Source organism: Pristis pectinata, chromosome 13 (genome assembly GCF_009764475.1).
Source record: "Pristis pectinata isolate sPriPec2 chromosome 13, sPriPec2.1.pri, whole genome shotgun sequence".
Taxonomy (NCBI): Eukaryota; Metazoa; Chordata; class Chondrichthyes; order Rhinopristiformes; family Pristidae; genus Pristis; species Pristis pectinata.
The window spans coordinates 38,874,469-38,898,982 of record NC_067417.1 but is presented as its reverse complement, the minus strand read 5'-3'; the positions used below and the strand labels follow the sequence as shown (position 1 = coordinate 38,898,982).

At 43.0% G+C, this 24,514-nt stretch overlaps 1 protein-coding gene across 2 annotated transcripts in view; it reads left to right on the top strand.

The window, feature by feature from the left end:
* Positions 1–4,967: 4,967 nt before the first annotated feature.
* Positions 4,968–24,514, top strand: part of hsd11b2 (hydroxysteroid (11-beta) dehydrogenase 2) — a 39,415-nt gene continuing 19,868 nt past the window's right edge. Inside the window, exon 1 of one of the 2 annotated variants that reach the window (XM_052028001.1) lies at positions 4,968–5,238. In XM_052028001.1, coding sequence (XP_051883961.1) covers positions 4,968–5,238 — 271 coding nt within the window. Of the gene's footprint in view, positions 5,239–21,256; positions 21,268–24,514 lie in introns of those variants that run through there. The other variant, XM_052028004.1, reaches the window with a different exon arrangement.

The window sequence follows — 24,514 nt, the reverse complement described above, 5'->3', positions numbered from 1 at the left end:
GTTGATTTCAAATGGCATTCTTCTCCAACGCTATGTTGAACCAGTTTAAATGTCCAGAACACAAAGCTGCACTCAGCACACAGAAAACTTCTACTCACCTCAAGTCCAGCAAAACACTTTTCTATCATACTCAAAGCTCCAGTGACGTCTTCAGAGTTCATTGAGGCCTCTGGATTGAGGGCATATTCTCAGCACACTGCTGAGGTTCTCAACACATACCAAGCTGCAGACCCAGGAGTGGGAATGTCTACTGGGGATACCATCACAGCCTGCGTCAGTTTCCCCAACTTGGCTTGATGTTTCTCCTTGAGAGCCAATGGAATATGCCTCAGAAAAGGCACTGCTTGCTGTTCCAATGCATCTAACACTAGGTGGTATTTCCCTTCCACTTTTTCTGTTCCATGAAAAGGCATGTACAAATTCATTTTGAGATTGAGGGATGATTCCTTGTATCAAAGCAACCTTCATGATCTTGTCATAACCTGTATCACTCTCATCTACATTTAAGAGACATTCAGACAGGCACTTGAATAGGCGAGGTATATGGTCCTAATGCATGCAAATAGATAATTGTAGACGGGCAGAATGGTCAGCATGGACACGGTGTGTTGAAGGGCCCATTTCTGTGCGGTACAATTCTATGACTATGCTTAAATGCACCTTTTCCAGGTACAGGTGTGACATTTCTCTGGCCTATTGCAAGCTGCTCAGCGTCTTTCAGTACAGTCTCATTGTACTTGAGAGTTCATTTTGCTGGTTTAAGCTATACTACCTTGAGATTAGTAGTTTGCTTCTGGAAGATAGTACACTTGCTCCTGAGTCAAGTTGAAACAGCTTGCTGCACATACTTTCAGTGAGAATCCCTTCTGGAAAATTAACTTTGGTACCAGGCACACTATTTTCAATGACTGAATCTGACCCCCCTCTCTGTTCCACTCCAGCTCATCTACTCTGTGAACTTTTGATACCAGGAACTTGTGTAGGCATCACTTTACTGGGGGATGGGACGGAGGGAACAGGAGGTGGGTCACTTGGACAAGAAGAGACTAAATTTCAACCTCAGTGGCGGCAGATTGACCATTCTTCATCTGCAGGGGGGTCCAGAAAGCAAGACAGAGTCAGAGGGAATTGTGCCAATTCCAGACAGACCTGCAGCAACATCTCCTTCTGCTGTCAAGTGGGGTGGATGTGAGGGAGGAACTCTGAGAGGCAAAGAGCCGGCAAGCCCAGCTCCACACTTCCAAATCCTCCAAGATTATCTTCCAACCCAGGGTCCACTCCGTGGAGCAAGATGAGACGTGCCCACATTTCTTTTTCCAAAAGGTGCACAGGGGGAGCTCTGTGATCTGCAACCTTAAGGAAGAGGACGGCTCAGTAACATCCTCGCAGACGGATATATTAAGGATCTGCAGAACTTTCTATGCCAGTCTGTATGACAAAAAGGCCACAGACAGCACAGCCTCCCAGAACATCCTGTCCTCTATCACGGAGGTCTTAGATGACAGCAAGCAGGAGAGTCTGGACCAACCACTGACCCTGGAGGAGCTGACAGGCTCCATCTGTTCCCTTGATTCGAATAAAACTCCCAGAAGCGATGGCTTACCGGTGGAGTTGTACTCGGCTCTGTGGGACTGGATGGGCCCGGACCTGCTGGAAGTGTACAACGCTATGCTTCTGTCTGGCAGCATGTCAGAATCCATGAGGAAGGGCACCATTACCCTCATCTACAAGCAGAAGGGGGAGATGGCGGACATCAGAAATAGGAGACCCATCTCACTGTTGAATGTGGATTATAAGATCCTGTCCAAGACCATCGCCAACAGGGTCAAGTCTGCCCTGGGACAGGTGATCCACCCGGACCAAACCTGTGCTGTACCTGGCAGGAACATCTTTGACAGCCTCGCGCTGCTCAGGGATACCATCGCCTATGTGCAGGACAGAGGGGTGGACACCTGCCTGGTCAGCTTGGACCAGAAGGCCTTCGACAGGATATCACACACGTACGTATTGGATGTGCTCTCCAAAATGGGCTTTGGGGAGGGAATCAGGAATTGGATCCAATTGCTCTACACAGACATCAGTAGCACAGTCCAAATCAATGGGTCAGAAACAGACAGCTTCCCCATTAAGTCTGGAGTCAGGCAGGGCTGCCCTCTCTCCCCTGTCTTGTTTGTGTGCTGTATAGAACCCTTTGCCGAATCCATCAGGAAGGACGACAGCATCAGAGGGGTGACGTTGCCAGGCAGTGAGGTCACCCAGGTGAAAACCTCCCTGTGCGTGGACAACGTCGCCGTCTTCTGCTCGGACCCAAGGTCAGTTCGCAGATTGACCAGCATCTGCGACCAGTTTGAGTTGGCATCAGGGGCCAGAGTTAACTGCGCGAAGAGCGAGGCCATGCTCTTCGGCAACTGGCCCGACCGATCCAACGTCCCCTTCGCCATCAGGCCTGACTACCTAAAGGTGCTGGGGATCTGGCTCGGAGGGGCCGGGGCGTGCAACAAAAATTGGCGGGAGTGGATTGGGGCGGTGAAGCAGAAACTGGGACTGTGGGAACAGTGGTCCCTATCGATAACCGGGAAGAACTTGGTCATCAGGTGTGGGGCACTCTCAGGGCTGCTGTACTTGGTGCAGGTGCAGCCTGTTCCTCGCTCCTCTGGCTTAGGAATCACCTGGGATGTCTTCTAGTTCAACAGGGGATCCAAGATGGAGCGGGTCCGACGGGTCGCCATGCACGTCCCTGGACAATGGGGGCAAAAGTGTCCCCAGTGTCACCCTCCTCCTGATGACCACCTTTGTCTGTGGCTGCATCAGGCTGTGTGTGGAACCAAAGTACGTGAGCACCAAGTGTCACTATGGACCGGGTTCTACCTGTCCCTGGTGCTGTGAAGGATACGCCTGGCCCCGTTGCCATGCAACGTCCCAGTCAGCTGGATGTTGCCGCGCTACCTGTCCTTCGTGAAAAAGTTCTTCCAGACCAACACCTTTGACCACAAGTCCATCAGGCAGTGGTCAGCACGGAACATCCTGCAGACACTGCAGGCAAGGACTCAATGGATACTGTGGGGTCGTTCCCTGAGCAGACTGTCCAGACCATCTGGCAGAATGCCTCATCGCCAGAGCTCACCAACAAGCACCAAGACTTCGCTTCACTGGCGGTGAGAGGGGCCCTCCCCAGTCAGATCCTTCCAGCATAGTCGAAACATCAATCCCAGCACGCACTGCCCCCGGAAGGACTGCACTGGGGACGAGACGGTCACCCACCTCTTTGCGGGCTGTGGGTTTGCAAGGAGGGTATGGCGAAAGACGCAAGGGTCCTTGTCACGGTTCATCCCCAGCAGCTGTGTAACAGGATTCTCTGATCTATGGGCTGTTCCCGGGGACACACACACAGACAGACATCAACTGCTGCTGGAAGGTCATCAACGCGGTGAAAGACGCCCTTTGGTCGGCCCGAAACTTGTTGGTCTCCCAGTACTGTGAGATGTCTGTAGGGGAATGCTGCCGACTGCCACATTCCAGGCTGCAGGAGTACGTGCTGAGGGACGCGCTGAAGCTGGGTGCAGCCAACGCAAAGGCTTGGTGGGGAAGGACTAGAGTTGAGGGTCCTTCTGCCACTGGAGAGAGAGGGGCAGGGTCGGGTGAGAAAGCCCCATAAATATTGTAAATACGGGATTGGGGTAGCCCCCCAGGGAGCCACATGAGTGGCATAGGTGCTGTGGTTTTTATATAAAAAGGTAACACTAATGATTGATCCCTACACGAATGTAAAGTTTGCACTGTTTTATTGTTGTATATAGTTTGCCTTTTATGATGAATGAAGTTTATTTTGGAATTTAAAAAATCTGATTGACTTCAATGAGAAGGGAAACTGGACGGGAGTTTTAGCAGGGGCCGTTTCTGTATCAGCCATCTCACCGAAATTGAACTTCACTCCAGCTGAGCTTAGTGGCGACATAAGGAGAAACGGGAGAGAACCGGGAGAATGTACCCGCAGGCAGCAGAGCAGATGCTCTCAATCAGTTTGATTAAAGTGTTGGAGATTCCTCCAATCAAGCGCTCAAATGATGCTTTAAGCATGTCCAGTGCAGAGTCTAACGCAAAGAAAAGCAATTAGATGTGAATGCAATGGAATTCAGGCGATTCGGGATGTGGGTTTTTAATTGTAAAAAGGCTTCTTGCTAATCGGCATGTGTATGTCAGAAGCAGTCTTTTATGTTTTAATCCATGATTGCGATTCAAGAAATCCAAGAAACGCAAAACGAAGTTTAAACATAGAAAGAAGCAGCTGGACTTCATCTCGCCCACTGCGAGTGATACACAACAGATGGTTTAGTATAGGAAGTTAAATTAACCATGTTTTTGCTGTGTCCCTAGAACGCATTCCTCCTAATATCACATTGCAGGTTTGCACATCGACAGCGACCCGATTTACAACCACTCTTCGATTGCGAGTAGCAACTGAGGGACCTCCCATGATTTGCGGTGAAATGCAACACTTTTAGCCTGAAACATTGCATGAACGCGGCACGTTGTGTGCACAGCTCGCAGTTTTCAGATTTAAACAAAAGCTCCTGGCTTTCCTGGGCTGAGGTTTTGGTGTACCTCTCCAGGTTAAAGTGCAGACTCTTGGCGCCTTCCAACATGAAATGGCAGCCTATTCTTTCCGACCGAAGTTGTGCTTTACGGAACGTGAAAGCAGTGCACCAGAAGCGCTTCTGCATTAACTGATTAGTAGTGTTAGCAACACCTCGGGTTCTTGGCTGAAGAGTGGAAATCAGGTTGCTGCTTGCAGCGAACTTCATTACCAGACTGGCGAATTAATAGAAACTATAACTATTTAATCTAGTGCACATTTTCATAATCCCTCCCCCTTTAGTGGCTACTTGTGCTTTTCGAACAGTATATAAATACCGACTCCGAATCAGTTGACTCTTGGACCAGTTGCAAGTGTTGCTCTGCCAGAACCAATGGAAGGTTATCTCACATCCTTCTTAGCTTATGTGTGTGTTATCAGCGTGGTAGGCACTGCTATTTTTCTGAGATTGGTCATGGCTGAAATACAATTGACTCATCGCCTGGTCATTTACGCGATACTCCTTATCGCCCTGGAGCGGATCTGTTACATTTTTCTGGCAGGCTTTTCAGGAGTTCTGATCTTCACTGCTGCATGTTTCCTTGTTTTTCAATCACTTTCCTCTCCCAAGTTACCTGTGCAAGGAAAAGCTGTGTTCATTACAGGTAAGAGGCACTCCGAACTGTTACTGAAAGCCGAACGAATGCCAGTGTATTTGGACTTCTTTATCTTTAATAGAATATTTGAAAGATAAATGTAGTCTAAAATATAATTTCTGAAAGTGTTATCACTTTAAAAAGCAGGAGTAATGGGCAACAAGCAAAAGAACATCAATTCGACTTGTGAATGGATATCTTCGAAGTTTTGAGTTTCAGTGTCGAACATCTGGGTCTCTGAAATAATAAAATATATGCTGTGTTGTGTACAATATTGTGTTTTGTGCCTTTGACCTACAGTGGCAAAAATAAACTCCACGGATTGGAACTGATTGCGATTGCAACGTACTAAGTTGCAGAGAGCAGGAATATTTTGCAAGCGATGTGCTGGAACTCTGGCAGAGTAATCTTGTCAAGGCACTGCTTCGTGTTATGTTTAAGACTATCTCAAACTTCCTTCTTCTAAACAAAAATTGTTGAAGTGTTTATTTTTTGTTTATAAAACAAAACTGCAAAACATCACTTTGCATAGTTGATCTCAACTGCATTGAAATGAAACTAGTCTGGTTCCAATCTGCAGTGGAGAGATTGTGTTTGCTGATTCTATTTCATTAGTTTCTTTCGAGTGAATGTAGTTTTAGTTTGTGCTTGTGTGCCTTTTAAAATTTGAGGGCTTCGCAATAAAATGAATGAAAGGGCTGATGAGTGTACCCTGATCAGTGGTAAAACAAATCTTAGCACCCACTCATCTTTTCAGCACTAGACAGGACTGCCCACTCTCACCATCTCCTCTTCCATTCATTCCCTGCAGGGGAAATTGGCATTGATCTACTAAATCAACAGGCGCCAACAGCAACGAATTGTGTTCTTTACTGTAATTTTTGTGTTTGTATTTTAAGTGTTTTTTCATACTCTGGCTCTAGTTCATTGGATGTTCCCCAGATCAACACCATTCACTTAGTGAAGGCTGAACTTAATGAGAGGCAGTTTCTGCAGAGAAAAGTGTTCCTTCACTTACTCCTTCCCACCCCCAACCATGCGTTTGCCACTTTTGTTTTAATGAACAAATATTAATGAAAGTTGAGCGAACTTTGTGTTCAGAACCAACAAAAGGGAGCTTTCTGGTGTGTGAAGGCTATTCACATCCTTCAGCTCATTCCAATTAAGGCTCATCTGTACAGTCACAAAACTATCATTTGGTTGTGATGGGTTCATTTAACTTGGCTTTTGTTGTTGGGAATCCAGTGGGGAGAGATCCAGACTTCTAATGCCCATTGTGTGGGGTTGAGAAATGTTTCCTGACATCACCTCTGATTGGCCAGCTTCTAATTTCCCTCTGTGCCAAACTTTAATCATCATAAACATCTCTACTGGATCACTTAAATTCCTTTTATCCGAGGATATGCCGCGTTTCCCTGGGCAATCCACCCTCAATTTATCCTTTTTGTTGCAGCAGAATTATTCTCAAGCAGTGTTGCATTTCAAGGTGGAGATGCACGCCTTGGAGCGTCCAGAACACTACTCTAGATGTCCAAACAGAGGTTAATACCACTATTATGTTATATCCTTCTGCAGTTGCAAGGCTGGGTAAATAGGAATATATTTCCTTCCAATCCCCTTCCTGTTATAAATTTTAGCCCTGTCTGTGAATCTTCCTTCTCTAAATTTGATGACTTGTTATTGTTCTCCCCTGGATCCATAAATAGCTGGGTCCACACACTCTCCCGTACAGATGAGCCATACACTTCCCGTCACCAAGCGGAGGATGGAGTGACTAAACCACTCAATGATGATGATTCCTTTTGGTAAGGTCCAAAGATGGTAGGATTTGGAGTAGGGTTGTAGGGGCTGGTGGGAAGTGAAATACTTCAAGCAGACTTTTGGTTGCCTGGATTAGACACCATTTCCTATGAACCCGTTCTTTTGGTGTCCTCTGCACTTCGTGAGTGTACGTTTGGCTCTATTATTTTGTATTGAATTTCTTTTCCTTAATCAGTTGCTATCACTTTTCACTCAACAACTTTTGGCTCTTCGTGAATGTCCTTGTGAAAGCTGTTGGTGGATGGGGAGGATCCCTAAGAGGAATCGTGAAAGACCTGATGATGGAGTTGCTGGAAATGGCTACAAACCATCCAATAATTTGCCTTTCCTACTTCGGTATTCTACAGGAATACACTGGGGGGGAAAAAAATATAAGGAGATGAGATATTTGGGAATTATGTTTGAAGAAGCAATAATAACCTATGTGTATGAGGCACCTTTTAATGAAGTGAGATATTCCAAGTTTCCTCACAAGGGAGGAATCAAGTAAAAACTGACACTTAAGTTGAAAGAAGAAAGATCAAACTGGTGTTTAGAAAGCTTGGTTAAGGAGGTGGCGTGTGGATTTCCTTAAACGAGATGGGAGACGCGTGTAGGGAGAAAATGTCAAAGCCTGGGGCTTGGACAGCGGAAGGTAAAATTGCCAGTGGAAGGTGATGGAAATTTGTAGAAAGTCACTTTGCAAATCGATCAGAGCGGCACCAAATGAAATCAGTCTGGTTCCAGTCTGCAATGGAAACGTTGTGGTTGCCATTTCAAAGGGACTTTAATAGAATGAATATTGCTCAGTTTGTGTTGTCTGGCTTTGAAATTTGAATGCTTCATGTTGAAATGAATGAAAGGGTTGTGTTTCCCCGATCTGTGGGTAAATAAATATTAGCTCCCACTCATCTTTCAGTCCCAGACATGACTGTCCACTTTCACCACCTCCTCTTCCTCTTCCATTTATTCCCATCAATGCCAGCAGGGGAAATTGGCACCAATCTACCAACTTGGCAGGGACCAACAACACTGAATTGTGTACTTCCCCACTGCAATTGTGTTTACATTAAGTGTTTTCTAATATTCTAGCTCTGGTTCATTGGACGTTCCACAAATCAACACCATCCACTCAGTGAGGGCTGAACTTAATGAGTGGCAGTTTTTGTATAGAAAAGGGGTACTTCAGCCATTCCTCCTCACCCCCCAACTCTGCATTTGTCACTGTTATTTAAATAAATAATAATAGTTCTGCAAAATTTCTGCATTCAGAACCAACATTCGTTATAAGCTTTGTCACACAAAATGGAGTGCTCATATGAGGTGTGAGAAGGTTCTTCTGGCCTTTGAGTCCATTTCAAATCAACGCTAATCGTTATCTTTACAAACATCTATTGTTAGGTTGTGAAGGGTTCACTTGGAGTCACAGAGCTATACAGCAGGGAAACAGGCCCTTCAGCCCAACTCGTCTGTGCTGACCAAGATGCCAAACTGAGCCAGCCCCATTTGCCTGTGTTTGGCCCATATCTCTGAACCTTTCCTATCCACATAACTGTCCAAATGTCATCATTGTATCTGCCTCTATCGTGTCCTCTGGCTGCTCTTTCCATTTACGCATCACCCTCTGTGTGGAAAAAGTTTGCCCCGGGATCCCTTTTAAATCTTTCCCCTCTCACTTTCAATCTATACTGACTAGTTTTGGACTCCCCTACCCTGGGGGAAGAAATTTTGGCTTTTCACCTTATCCATGCCCCTCATGATTGTATACACCTCTATAAGGTCACCCCTCTGCCTCTTGCACTCCAGGGGAGGGGGGAAAAAAAAGTCCTGGCCGCCTCTCCTTATAACCCAAGGCCTCCCATCCTGGTAATATCCTCGTAAATCTTTTTTGCACCCTTTCCAGTTCAATGACCTCCTTTGTGTATCCGGTGGGGAGAGTTCCAGATTTCTAATGCCCATCGTGTGCAGGTGAGAAATACTTCCTGAAATTACCTTTGATCGGCCTGCCTCTAATTTCATTTCTCCACCCCAGGAAATAGTTTCCCTCTGTCCAAAGTTTTAATTGTTGTAGACACCTCATTTAGATCACTCCTTAATTTCCTTTTACTCAAAGAAGTGCAACCTTTGACCATGAAACTCATCCTTGTAATGAAACCTCTATAGCCTCTATATTTCTGCTGTGGCATTACTGCATTGGAGAGTAGGTGCACAGGACTGTACCCCACGTCTGGCACCAGAGCTTCAACCTAACGTAATACAGCTTCCACCTTCTTGCAGTCACAATGGAGACCGTGCACAGAAAATGCTGGAAATACTCCTATATGTGCAATTTGATGACCTCTCTTTAGATCTCAATGCATCCAGCCTTGTTGTTCAAATCATTAATGCAGATTGTAAGCGAATGAAACCTCACCACTGATTCCTGTGACGCCCCACTAGTTGCACTTTGCCAACCTCTCTGCTTCTTGTCAGTTAATCAGTGCTTTATCCATGCTTATACATTACCCTCAATAACATTACATAGGGCAGCCAGGGTTGTGCAGACGTTAGTGCTGTTGCCTCACCGCTCCAACAATCCAGGCTGATCCTGACTTTCACTGCTGCCTGTGTGGATTTGTGCGTTTTCCTGTGACTGTGTGGGTTTCCTCTGAGTGCTGCTTTTCCTCCCACGTACCAAAGTCGTGCTGGTTGGTGGGTTAATTAGCTGCTATAAATTACCCCTGGTGTAGTTGGATGGTATTAGAATCAGATTGGGGAGTTGATGGCTGTCAGCACATCCCACATCCCATTCTCCCATTTATTTCCCAGTAAGGGAATGGGATGTGCTGACAGCCAACATGGACTTGATGGGCCGAGTGGCTTCCTGTTCACCAGAATTGCAAATAAGCCCCAGAATATTAACCTTCTATGCACCATTTTATTGAATACATTTTGTAAATCCAACCACACTTGCTCCCTATTGTCCAGTCTGCTGGTTACTACTTTACTTTTGTATATTTAAAAAAAACCTTTAAATTTTGCCAAACACTTTTTTCACACTGTGGTCAGTATGGACTGGTTGGGCCAAAGGGCCGATATCTATGCTGTATTGCTCTATGACTTTTTCTTTCTTGGAATCAAAAAAAGGTCAAACTTTGAGAACCATCTGATTCTGCCTGAATCTATGATGTGGAAAGAGTTGACATTATCTATTTTCAACTGGCATTTTAAAGGTCCATTCTGATTTAGTTGAATGTGTTAACTATTGGATTTATTGAATGCCAGCTGTCAAGTTGCATGAGGATGAATATTTGGTGGAGGTATTTAATATAAGGTTAGGAGGATAGAAATAGATTTGACATAAAGCTTTATTCCTTGTATATAATATGAAAGGTTAACTAGCCACGATATTATTGAAACCCTCCTTTTCTACATAAACTAAAGACTTTGGGCTACCATGAAAAGTGATGGGTGTATTGAACTCTTAGGGCTTCTATCATGGGCTATTGATGCAATTTTTTTCTTAATGTTAGTGGTCTAATACTACACTGAAGTGTAAGCAAGGGACATTTAACCTATTAGAAGCCTTAATATTATACAATTCTGTTTTCAATAGCAGTGATTCTGCAAAAAGAAGATATAAAATTGAACTGTAATCATAATTATTATTAACTGATAGCAGAAGGTGACTGCTGGGAAGATTTGTTACCTAACTGGTTTGCTCTACTTTGTCAATTCTTTAATACACTGTCTCTTTGTGTGTATATGTGTTTCTTTTAACTTGTGATATCAACCCTCACAAAACAGGATGACTTCAGCCTCTTTGGAGCATTGCCTAATGAGTAGGATTCTTGTGATGAGACTAATGTCAGAAAATAATGTGGGAAGAATTTGAGTCTGGATGAAGGCTGGCAGAAGTAAATACTAGTTGAAAATAAGGCAATGAGAAAATCAATTCCAAAGATTAGACCTGTCTCTCAGATATAACAATGAGACTTTGTTCTGAGATCTTTTGGAATGAGTCTGCACTCTTGCAGCTGATGTATTTACAGACTGTTGTTACAGCCAAAAGAAAGTTTCTCCTGTAGAACTCGACAGTGAAAGAGTTAAGGTGGTGATTAGGTTGCCACTTCAAAGAAAATTGTTTACTTTAATAACTTGGGCTTTCTGCAAATGATCCATTGCATTGCACTTCTGTTATTCTGCAGCACAACAAGCACCAGTGATATTTATTAAATGGCTTGTTTCTGATTGCATCATTGTGTTTGGCTGTAACCATGTTATTAGAGGTCTGGCAAATTTTGTTGGGGTATTTCAAAAACTATCTCAACAGCATACCTTTCTGGGAAGTTCAAAGGTGTGCCATCATCTGGGATCAAGTCAACAGATATTTTCTAAATTTTTTTTCTCTTCCTCACCCAAAGTTGCTGATGTGGTGGTGGGCGAAATATCTCTTCTGCGCGCTGCTGCTCGTGTTGCCTGAGCTGGCTTAAGCCCACACTAGAACCTGGCACACCAGTAGTAGGAAGAGAGATGATGTCTGCAAATGCATTTGTCAATAGGTGAACAAAAATGCAGCTGGTAATTCCCACAAAATCAATGTCTGGAATTTTCTCTTAACCAAAGCTACTTTTTTAAAAAAAAAGTTAGTTGTTCACTTCTGCAGTGTGCAGGTTAAGTGCTGACACAGAATGCAAGCCCTTGCTCCTTGTATTTGTCACTTTAAACATATACCTTTCTGAATAACCACTTGCCATTTTGAAAGGAGATGTCATTGTCTTGGTTAACTTTTTTTATACAGTGAGGTAATTATGAATTTTCTTGTGCAGTTTTGGTAGAACTAGTGGAAAAGGCAATATAGCAATGAGAAAACCAAATGCAAATATTTGGAAGGTTTCCAAGCCTCCCTGCTTCCCATCTTTATAAACTACAGATGACTTATTTTGTACATTGTAGCTCTTCGTAGTGGGAATGTGTTCCTAGTGGCATGGAAAACTTTCTAAATTTGCTCAAAATTTAAAAAAAACAAAATGAAAACACTTGGATCAGGCAGCATCTGTAGAAAGAGAAAGAGTTAATGCTTCGAGTCCTAGCTTCAAGTCCATGCTAAATTTAGTGCAGCTTTCATTTCTGTTATTAAAAACTCTGGTTATGAAAGTTTTTTTTTCCAGGAACCTTGCAACAACAACATTTTATTCTTTTTATATTTAAAACAAAAATTAAAACCACATTTTGTAGAGATAAACATTATTATTATAACAACTATTTTTCTTTTTAATATGATGTAAATTGAACTTAATTTCAGGATTAGAATTTTGGCAAACTAGCGTTGCAATTTTTTAAAAAAATTCTGATAGACTGAGTTTTTCGAATAGATTAAGTACTTTAAAGTGTTGCTTTTTTAAAAGATTATTTTGAGGGGGTGAATCAAGATTAATTGAGGCAAGTAAAACAAAATATAGACTCAACTGTCTTTGTGAAACTGAACAACCAATTAGTTTCTACATAATGTGACGAGCATTTGGAAATGTACTTTACACTAAAACACAAGTTGGCAGAATTTCTGCACAACAGCAATGCCTGAGACTATGGTTAGAGCAATCTTCTTTCATTCCTGAGATATTTGTAGTTAGCCCAGTCCTATGTAGTGACGATGGTCCTTCTCAACAGCTGCCTAGGTCCTTAAGTGAAATAAGGTTGTGTAATCTCAATCTAGTTCCAAGTGGCAGGTGTCCACATTACAAAACTGCCCCATAATTTTGCACTAATTGGCAGTTTCACGAGAAGGCCTCAATGATGTCTCAAGCAAGAAATGAAAATATTGTTCTTGTATTAGCAGTGCTGTATTGTTCAGGCACTTTCTTTGGATGCTGGAAGTGGAGATTACCTGTAGTTGTAAGAAATGCTGCATTCCCCAGCCTACAACCCCGCAGCTCAATGGGAACTAAATTCTACAGAGGATTTTCATGAGAAAAGGCTATGAATTCTATTTCAGACCTAATAGAAAAAAGCAAATGCTCCTGACTTCTCCAAAACTCTTCTTAGCCATCACTGCCCTACAGAGCCAATGACATCTTGGGCAAGGTTTCTTTTCCATGGGCCAGTGATAGCTGTCTCACCTCATTAAGAAAGTTGTATGCTCAAGTCATTCTCCAGTGACTTGAACACTAATCTAAACTGACCCCTTACTGTAGTGCAGAGAGCACTGTACGAAGTGCTATTCTTTGGAATTGGCATTTAAATTAAGGATCTTTCTGCCCTCTTAAATGAACATAAAATATTTTGTAACTTTATTTTGATCATTTCTTTTTGTTTTTGCAGTGTCCTAATAATATTTATTCCTTCCTTCTCCAATTCTGACAAGCCTCTCACTCTTGTATTCAAATCTGCCCAGACTCTTGTCTCAGTCAGTCAGTGTGTCTTTGTCTCTAGAAGTGTGTGTCTTCCCCTCCCCCCCCCATTGTCAGCTGCTTAACTTTTAGCCACCATTCTGTCCCTTTCTCCAACTCTTCCTTTCAACTGCACTTCCATTTTTCTGCTTTTCTTTCCTACTTTGTCTTCACCATTTTGTTCCATCTGTCCTATGAAGTATTTAGACAAGTTGTTCTCTATGGAGAAAGGTGAAAATGGAACAAAACCAGAAAATGCAAGAATACAATTAGAAAGGCAGGCAGTATTTGTTGAGAGATCTTTGGGCTGATAACCTCTTATCAGAGATGGTAGTGATTTGTTCAGTGTCTGCCTTGTTCTGGTAAAAGCGATAGCAAGTTTTGTTGATCCAGTTTTATTTTGTATAATCTGCAGACTGATAATTTGTTCTTGCAAAACTTGAAACAATTATCCTGCACATTTGAGTTTACAGTCATGAAAATTTGCTGAGCTTTGGGTCTCTTCACTGTTTTCAAATGAACCAAGTATCAAATTCAGCATTTTCCAACTCTAGGACTGAGCCAAGAGCAACACCAAAACAATTTATCATTGTGTGTTTATAATCCAGCACACTTTTTTGTTCTGTGAAATAAAACTAAATGAGTTCTAAGTGGGCACTGTGACTTGGAATACCATTCCAGAGCTGTCCAATGTGTAGAACAATACCATCATCTATAAAATCTCTCATCAGGCTACAGCTTTCCACTCCTTTCAAGAGTAACTCACCAGAAATGATGCTAACCTAATCTTTTAAGAATCAACTGAAAATAGTGACATTTTGGTAGATGTTTGCCAACAATGTTGGTCAAGAGTGGTTGATTTCCTTACACTGCTCCAATGTACCATCAAAACAAGGGTTTGATCTGTACCCTGATGCAGAAGGCAAATTGTAATTGGGACTCTCGTCAGTTCATTAACTTGCATCTGCTTGACAAATGCACCACTCTAACTCATCTTTTATTATGTACTCCCGCAGTTCTGGTCTCTTGAGTATCCCTGAACTTCATTGTTTCGTGAGAAGTGATTATGCTGTCAGCTGACAAAACCCTGCCCTCTGAGTTCTTTCTCCAAAGCTCTATCACCCTACCTCTCTCTTCCTATTTAAGATCCTCATTCGGTTAACCTCGCTCTTTGACTAAGCTTATCTCTACTACAGTCAATGTAGCTTGGTGTAAAACATCACAAAGCACTGAAGTGTGTTAACAAAGAAAATTTTGCGATTTTAAAGGGATTGTATTATGTTGGTTGTTGTCTTAACTGACTGGCGTTTCTGCGCTTATAAGTATGAAGTGGGGGTGGCAAGCAACTGAACTTCTAGGACTGTAATTAGTATAGACTGGAGATCCAAGAATAGATTCCTGGCCTTTGCTGCTTGAGCTGGCCTCAACTATGATAATTGACCATTCCAGTTGGTCACTCCTACAACTGGGAGAGGAATATCATGCAGAATTCCTGTCTTGTGGCTGTGTGTACATGCTGGGCCAAGATTAGACTTGGCTGTGACTCTCCTTGGAGCTGATATCATTGCTAGCATTCACTTTTCAAGCTTATCCATGAAGAACAGATGCTTTAACAAGGTCAGCTAACAACATATACAAAGACTTAATCCCACACTTTCTGGGCTGCATGGCACAGCTGTTTGCTGTGTAGTCCCACTGGGCAATCTGGAGTACAACTCAGCTGTTACCAGTCATTACTCCAGTTTTGGTCTTTCTGTAATTGAGTCATGGCCGTCTTGCTTAACCATTTAGTTCAACAATGCACTGAAGAATACTTGGCTCTCTGTCTCCACTGTGTCAATGTCAGCAGTAAAACTCAACCTAAGCCCCTGAGCGAGGAAGGGAGATGAGGAAGAAAAATGTAATTGAAAGCCTTTGCTTGGGTTACCATTCTAATGAGCTTTAGTTGAGAGTGCACCTCTCCACACCTTGGGTAGTGAGAGGTTTGGGCTTGGAAATGAGCACAGTGAATGCATGTCTGTCCTTAATTTGCCCCCTTAAAAATAGCCAATGTTAAATGCCTGTGCATGTCCCCAGTGCCAACATTCACTGTCTCGTGTTGAATGTAGGGTAAGGCTACTTCTGTGGTAGGCAGCAGGGTTTGTGCTGTGCAACGAATTTTCTCCTTCTAGAGAACATATTAAAGAAAGATCAATCACAAGGTAAATTTTCCAATATGCCCATGAGTGGGGACAAAGATGCTGAGGGTAGGGCACCTGCGTTAAATGTGAATTTTCAATGCACTTTTGCTACCAAGCAACAAAATGAAGACCTACCCAGAAACGTCATGTTGTAATTTAATACACAAAGTATTTGCACTTGGATTTCTACATAGTTGTGTGTTACCTCCTGAGATGCTGAGCAGAGAAAGTGAGTGCTTCTTACTTTACAATGCAGAAGGAGGTTATTCAGCCCTTTGGGTCCATGCAGCTCCCAGCAGAGTCAGTCTCACTGGTCCTGCTCCCTCTCTTTATTTCCCTTGTAGTCCTGCAATTTATCCTCACTCTCGTATCCGTCAACTCCCCTTTTGATTCTTCTGCCACTTGCCTACGCTAAGAGGTAACTTGCAGTAGTCAATTAACCTACCAGCTCCTCTTTGGGACTAGGAGAAATTCACGCAGACGTGAGAAGAATATGCAAACTCCACGCAGACAGAGGCCAAAGTCTGGGTCAACTCTAGGGGCTTGGAGCTGTTAGACAACAGTGTTACCTGCCATGCTGCTTCCTGTAACTATCACCAGAGAGACAGCTGAGTGCCCATAGACAGCCTCCTGGTTGGAAAAGCAAGGAAGCACTGAAAATGGGCTTTTAGAGGTTCTTTCTGTGATCAACTAACAGAGACGATTCATTTAGGAATGTGCATTTACCAATTTAATATTGAGGGTTTGTCCAGAGTACTTGAGTAGTGATTGTAATCATGTGTCAAATGCTGTTGGGAAAAATTCATCCAGCAACTTTTCAGTGGCTGAAATATCCTCCTAAATTGTTCTAGTTTCTTTTCCCCTTAAATCATTGCAGTTTTTGCAGCTTGTGGCTTTTCTGAGTGGAACTGATAGATTTCACATGTAGAGGAGCTTGAGCTGGGGGCAATGTAGGTCCAAATATCAAACTTCTCAACAGACTTTGTCGAAGACTCATTTTTAGTTTCTTGCATCAGTTTTAGTAAAATTCTTCAAAGTGAAAAAACAGGGTTATTTGGAGGATATACGATCATATTTGTTTAGCATTGAGTGATTATTTGCAATTTTTCTTTGAATAAATCAGTGCAATTATATCACCTTTTCCAAGCCTGGGTTGCTTTATAGCCCCTGCAATAGTTTTGAAATGTAGTCGCTGTTGGAACTTCGGAATGATGGCCCCTTTAGTGGGGCTTGTCAAAAAACATCAGGAACTTGCGTCTATCATCTGCTGCAGCTGCTTTTCAGCTTTGTTCCTGCTGAAGTCTTTGAGCTATTTTCTTCATAGAACATATAACATTACAGCACGTTGCACAGAAAGCAAGAGAATCCTCAAATAAAGATCATCATGAGTCATAATTAGCAGAAAGCTATTTTTTAACTTGTATTAATTTTCCAGATGAGCATAAATTGCCGTTTAGTCTAATTTTCAGAATATGAATTGAGTATATAAATGGAAAAAATTGTCTTAATGTTTTCGGTCACGATTGTTCTACTGTTGCTGTACCATCACAACTAGCATAAGCTTACAATAGTAGTGAGCCCATTCCCCAGGCCTGACTCTACCTGCCTATGTTGAAAGGAACCAGGGGTTTGGTCTCCAGCTGAGCAGAAGTGATTGTTCCTGGGTCAGTTGTCCATCCAATTGCTCCATACCCACCCACCACCACCAGACAAGATTGACGTTTTTTAATTCTAGCATGAAGAGTCTGCATGAATATTCAAATTAAGTATCTGCCCAAATTCTTAGCAAGTAGGAGCTCCCAGAAGGTGATTCTTCACTGGGTTGAATCTTAAACTAGTTCCTGCTGGTGAGAAGCCAGGACCAGCTGATTATTACAGAAAATAATCCCCCAAGCACCACATCCTGGCACAAATGAGGGGAATGTTGCAACCAATTTCCGTCATTCTCACTTTATAGGAAGGATGTGATAGCCCCAGAGAGGGTACTGTAAGGATTTACTGGAATGATTCCAGGGCGGAGGGGGTTTCATCTACAAGGTTATACTGGGAAAAATGGTCCTGCTCTATTTGGATCAAAGAAGGTGAGAGGAGATTTGACAGAGTTGTGGAAGATGGCTTGGATGAGGCAATTAGAAACTATTGTAGTTAGCAGATTCTGTTTGTGGATTTGAAGCTTGGGGTGAAACTACCCAGTGGGTTGTGCAGAGTGGTTATGACTTGGAACCTGTTACCTATAAGGATGGTGGAAATAGTTGGGGCTTTGAAGGGGGGAATTGCACAGGCATGGGGGTGGGGGACTGATGGTTGCTCAACTGCAAACTTGATGGGCTGAGTGGCACTCTTCTATGCTATAGTGACTCTGATTTGATTCTAAGCTTGGAATGAGTGTTGCAGACTGTTGGATATTGGGGTGGAGTGTGCCAGGGTTGGGAGCAGGTGCTGCGGATGAGTTAAAGCTGATCTAAGACGGGAAACTTGACTATGTCCATGTTCCAGGTGCTAAAATCCAAACATGCTGGAAACGTACTGCCCACTGTTGGCAAAAGCAAAAAAAAAACCTGGCATGTTGTGCCCATGGTTGAAAGGGTATTGGGTCCCTTCCGTTAATGAAAGAGTTAACCCCTGTTTTGAGCCCATTGTCAAATCCTCACTTCAAAATAAAAACAGGTGTCTAGGATATTGTCAAAATTAAATTTAAGATCTAGTACTTATAAACTCAATTAGTCATTTTTATTCATAAACAAAATGTGCTTTTGTCATGGACAAAGTGGTGGTCATAGAGTATGGAATAGATAACTGGATGTAAAATTAAGGAAGTGAGATAAGCATTTAAATCAGAGCTGGACTGCTGAAATCTCTTTGGTTTTGGTTGAAATAGTGAACTTGGCTCATTCCAAAGCTTCGAGTGATCCTTGACTGTTTAATAGATAAGCAGGAGAAGAGGTCACCTCAGGACACTAGGAATGCACGGTAGCTGAAGAAAACAGATACTTATAAATGAAACAGCTTGCATATCCTATTTGAATAATCTGTAAACTCGAGGAACTCCTAAGAGTAATGAACAGTGCATTTGCCATTGTTTCCCTACAACGGTGGAATCCTTATTCTATTTAAAATGTCATGCAATCCATACCAATGTGTCATTTGATTTTTCTCCACCTGGTTTATAGGGAGTAGTACTGCTGTTGTGAGAACATAGCCAACACTTCATTGATAATTTTATACCATTTGCAGGTGCACTGCCTGGTCTCTCCAAGTTAATTTGCGGATGTCGGTATTAATAACGTGCACAAGTGCAGATTATGCATTTGTATTCTGGTTCTGTACCTGTGTGAATTTTCATCTGGTTCCAAACATCATGATTTTATTTCTACTTTTTCAAGAATGTCCCATTTTACCCTTGTACTTCACACTTGGCTTTGGTGAACTGCTGTTATTTGGGCAGCACCAGAGCTAAAGCAACACTGATAACCTTGCATCATTGACAATGAGATGTGATCACCTTATGGCGCCCAGAGCCTGTGTATACTGTTGAACTAACACTGCATCAGTCACTGGAATAGTACCAGCTGTGGTGCAGAGGACTACAATAAAATGCCCATCAGCATGTTGGACCACCTGATGATAAAACTGAAAGTCGTGTGGTTTCTATTTGTGCTTGGGTCACTTGAATGGTGATATTATGATACACTAGTTGCTAATTTATCTGGACAAGTTGGACTGCGTAGCTGACATCCTGGAGTTGGCAACTGTTGTATTTCGGATTGTATGCCTTGCCATTTCATGTGGTGCAGTATTCTGAGCCTTGTGGCTCTTTTACAAAATGTAAAAGTTTTCCCTCGTGCAATACTGCATTGTGCACAGACAGGCAATATCCCTGTGCAAGTAAGTGTGCAAATCATGGTCATGCATGTTTGGCATCCTTGGGGCCATGTGCAGAAGTCATTGAACAGACCAAGACTCCTGCACACAGTGTGACTTCTCATCTGATCTCCCATCATGGTGGAAGCTTTTGAAGAACTTGCCTGTAGAAAGAGTCATCCATCTAGGAGGGATCTTCGCTACTGGATTTTTCTGGCAGCAGCTCTAGAGGTTGGGCAAACTTGGATTATTTTGTCTGGAGCGTTGGAGGCTGAGAGGCGACCTGATAGAAGTATCTAAAATTGAGAAGTATAGATAGCGTAGATAGTTGGAGTCTTTATCCCAGGGTGGAAATCTCAAATAAGAGAGGGCATATCTTTAAAATGAGAGGGGGGAAATTTAAAGGAGATTTGAGGCAACGTCTTCATGCATACATAGCCTGAATGTGCTGCCAGGGGAGGTGTTGGGAGCAGATATGATGGCAACATTTAAGAGGCATTTAGGCAGATACATGAACAGGTGGGGATTGGAGGATGGGATTAGTTTTGATTGGCACAGGCACTGTGGGCTGAAGGGCCATTTTCTGTGTTGTATTGTTCTTTTATAGGTTCAAGTTCTTTGTAATGCAGGAAAGAATCTTCACACTCCAGGTAAGGCCAGACCCTATAGTGCAGATGCATGGTGTAGGTGCATGATGTCCTTCCAGTAGAAAGCACTGATGTCCTCACAACCAATGCATGGCCTCTATGCAGAGGGACGCCATGTGCAGGAAGGACCTGGACTGAAGTCCAAGAAGTGTACTCTGTGCACACCAAGTCAAATTCAAATGTGTAGCTAATCAAAATATTGCACTGTGCAATTGGAATTCTGGAAGAAATATTTCTATAATGGGGATTTTGAAATGGTATAAAATGGGCCAACGCATCTTCCTGCTCTTGAGGTAGGATTTTGCCACTGAGGTTCATTAAATGGCTTCCATGCTACTGTGGTTCTTATCACACTACTTGATGTGCATTCTTGCCTTCAAAATTTTGCAGAGTGTTGTCGTAGCAACTCGAGTTTGAGGGACTTTATGTATATGGCTGCACTTAAGGCGAGTGGTACAATGCATTTGGCTGTACATCTGAATCAATTCACCATGAAAATTTGTTGGCTGAAACTTGTATGGTAAATAAGTTATTTCTGTGGTTCCAATGTGTACCTTCATGTTCCTAGAATTGTGATATTGTTTTGAGGAACACCATTTGATCTCTGCAGCATATATCATCTATTTGTGGAAGTCTTGCTGTTGTGGTGAGCTTGCAAAACAGAATTTGATTTATGCACTTCATGTGCTTAACTCTGCATGCAACTTGTTCATCAACCCATTTTTTTGTTGCAAATTACCAACCTTTTCCCTTGTTTCTCTTAACCTCACTTTATTCCTGGATAGATTTTGGATTCTGCTCTCCCTTTCCGGAGCTTTTTCCTAGCAGTCTGTATGCAGGTCACACATTCTGTTGCAGTGCAGCTACTGACCTTTAACATTGGCAGTTCCCAATCATTTCACACTGTTTCTGGCTGCTCCCAGCCGCTGTCTGCACAAATCCATCTGTCTCTGAGATTTTCTCGATACAAGCCGTCCATTAAAAATGAAATATAAGAGGGTGATGTAATCACTGCTCGCAGCTCTGTCATCTTGGGTTCAATTCTGACCTCAGATGCTGCCTGTGTGGAGTTTACACGTTCTCCCTGTGACCACATGGGCATCCTCCTGGTGCACTGGTTTCCTCCCACATCCCAAAGGTGTCTGGGTTAACTGGCCACTGAAAATTGCTCCAAGTATGTAGGTGAGTGGTAGAATATGGGGAGAGCTGATGGGATTGTGGGGAAAGCAAAATGGCATTAGTAAAGGAATATCGTATGTGGATGCTTGTCATGTTGGGCCAAAGGGCCTGTCTCTGTCATAGAGTTGCACAACGTAGAAGTGGGCCTTTTGGTCTGCAGTGTTCATGCTGACCAATGTTGCTATCTATACTAATCCCACTTGCCTGCACTAAGTCTGTATTCTTCTAGGCCTTGTTTATGCAAGTGCCTGTCTAGATGCCTCTTCAACGTTGCAGTTCCTCCGCCACCACTACTGGCATTGCCTTCCAAATCTCAACCACTCTCCTAACTTTCCATCTCATTCATATCCTTAGTCGATCTTGTTTGTGATCCATGACACCACCAATTTTCATGTCATCCATAAATGTACTAATCATACCTCCTACACTCCCAAGTCACTAGTACATAACACAAAAGGTCACGGCACCCATGGTACCCCACTAGTCACAAACTTCCAATCAGAAAAGCATCACGATGCCATCACAGTCTACCTCCTACCGTCAGGCTAATTTTGTTTCTAATTTGTCCTACTAATTTTCTTAAGTTCTCTCCTACACCTTCTATATCTCAAGGGACTTTTGCTTATACCTGTCATATGCTTCCTTTTCCCTCTTGATCAAACCTTCAATATCCTTTGTCAAACAAAGTTCTCTAATCTTGCCATCTTTGCCTTTCACCCTTACAGAAACATGTTGTCTCTGAGCTCTTTCTATCTCACTTCAAAAGACTCCCTCTTGTCAGATGTTGTTTTACCTCCAAGTATCTGTTCCCAATCTACTTTAACCAGGTCCTCTCTTACGCTATTGAAATCAGCCTCCTGCTAGTTATGGATCTTGAAAACCAATCTAATCCATTTCCATAACTACCTTGAAACTTGTAGAACTTTTAGTGTTTGTGTAATTCTAAGATTTTAATGCAATTTTTCAATCTGCTTTTTTTTAAAAGCTCTAAATTTTATCCAAGTGAATGGGCGCCAACCTAATGTAAAAAGGTGGCTATGTGAAGCATGCTAATATTTACAGCAATACACAGGAAGTGCTGGAGGAACTCAGCAGGTCGGGCAGCATCCACGGAGGGAAATACAGTCGATGTTTTGGGCTGAGACCCTTCATCAGGACTGGAAAGGAAGAGGGCAGAAGCCAGAATAAGAAGGTGGAGATCAACACCTTATATTCCACCCTGGGAGTCTCCAACCTGATGGCTTCCAACATCGATTTCTCTAACTTCCAGTAGCCCCACCCCTTTTTCTTCTCTTCCCTCCCCCCCCCCCCCCCCCCCCCCCCCCCCCCCCCCCCCCCCCCCCCCCCCCCACCACGTCTTCCCTTATTCCCATGGTTCCCTTCCCCCTCCTTGATGACCTGCCTATCTCCCTACTGGATTCCTCCTCCTTCAGCCCTTTGCCTCTTCTACCTATCACCTCTCAGCTTATTACATTTTCTTACCTTCCCCACCCACCTACCTTCCCCCTCTCACCTGGACTCACCTATCCCCTGCCTGCGTGTGCTCCTCCCTCCACCACCTTATTCTGGCTTCTGCCCTCTTCCAGTTCTGATGAAGGGTCTCAGCCTGAAACGTCGACTGTTTATTTCCCTCCATGGATGCTGGCTGACCTGCTGAGCTCCTCCACCACTGTTTGTATATTGCTGCAGGTTCCAGCATCTGCAGAATTTCTTGTCTAATATTTACAGCAGACTGCCAGCCTCTCCCTAGTACCTTAAACCTTGTAAATGGCAGGAAATGGACGATGGTTGACAAAGTGATTACATCAGTTTTGTCGGACAGACTTGGATTTTTTTTTAGAAAGGAACAACTTTCCGCAACAGCTCCATACCAGTGTTAGTGCTCAGACGAGTTTCCTTCCACATTAGTTCATTTACTCCTTTCGGCTTATTCCCTTGTGTTTATCTTGCTAACTTTTTGAATGTATCTTGGCTTTACTCCAATTCCACAGTCTCAGCATTTAGAGTTGAGACGCTTTCCCCAAATTCCACTTATTTGCACAGCTCCCTGTTTCCTCACCAAAGCAGCAACTTGCACATCTGTTGTATGCAGGGTAGAATAAAAGTTGCTCTTTGGGATGCCTCATTCCACCTCCTAATGCTCAATGCCCCTTTGCAAGAGGATTCCAGATGTGGGCTGTGGTTCTGCAGCAGTTGTCAGGAGCAGACCTGCAAAACTTGGGAGTGGAGCCAAGAGAATAGGATGTGTGAGAATTGTGATCATTTCCCACCCCAACAAAGTAAGGCTTCAGTTCATCAACTTTCACTTAACTTCTTGCAGACCTTCAGTAATGAGACTCCAAAAACTCTTCCTTCATTGCAGGGAAATGGTCTAGGACTTTATACTGTGGCCTTGGCCAATGGCCACATAACCACAGCTAATACATCCCTTTTATTTTGGTTAAAGCTTTGCCAAGAGAAGTATACAGGCACCAGGGAGGAAGGGAAAACTGTTTCTATCATCTCAACTGCTAATAAACACTCCAGATTCTGCAAGCACCAATTCATAAATATCTACATCGGGGCAATCAGATGGGGTATTAGGATGGAACATCCAGTAAAACACACAATACCATCAAAGAACCATCACTGCAGAAGGCATCTGTTTGCCAGGAGTGAGAAAGTGGCTGTATATTGATCCCTGCTGATTACATAGTGAATGGTGTTTATGTAGTCCCCTCCCTTTGTCAATCCTCAGACCTGGAGGAAGGAATCATCTGGAGTGGACTTCACTGGTAAGCTTCATCTCGTATGTCGATGAAGATCTGCCAGGGATGACAGGAGGAAAATGGATGAGGATTTAATCCCATCCCTATTAACTGGCCCTTGCAAAGCTGTCTGGTAAAACAAAATGGTGTTGTCCAAAACATAACTGGTATCTAACTGGGAGTCCAGGCTGTATTTGGATTAGAAAATTAAAAGTGGGTATTTGACAACATGTTGTTTGGAATATGATCCCTATATACATTCCTATCAATGTTCGTGAACTTCTCATTGATCCTGTTATTATAGTAACAACATGGAAAATAGGATATGCCTCCTTTTGTTTTGAGCCCTTTACCATGTTGGTTATGAGATGGCAGTACATGTTAGAGAAATAATCTCAAAGTGCATTTCTCTGTATTGACTTATTGATTCCTACTCCCACCAGGTTCATTTTGGTAAGTCAGGATGCAAGATGTACAGACACAGCAGCTTGGCCTTGAATGGT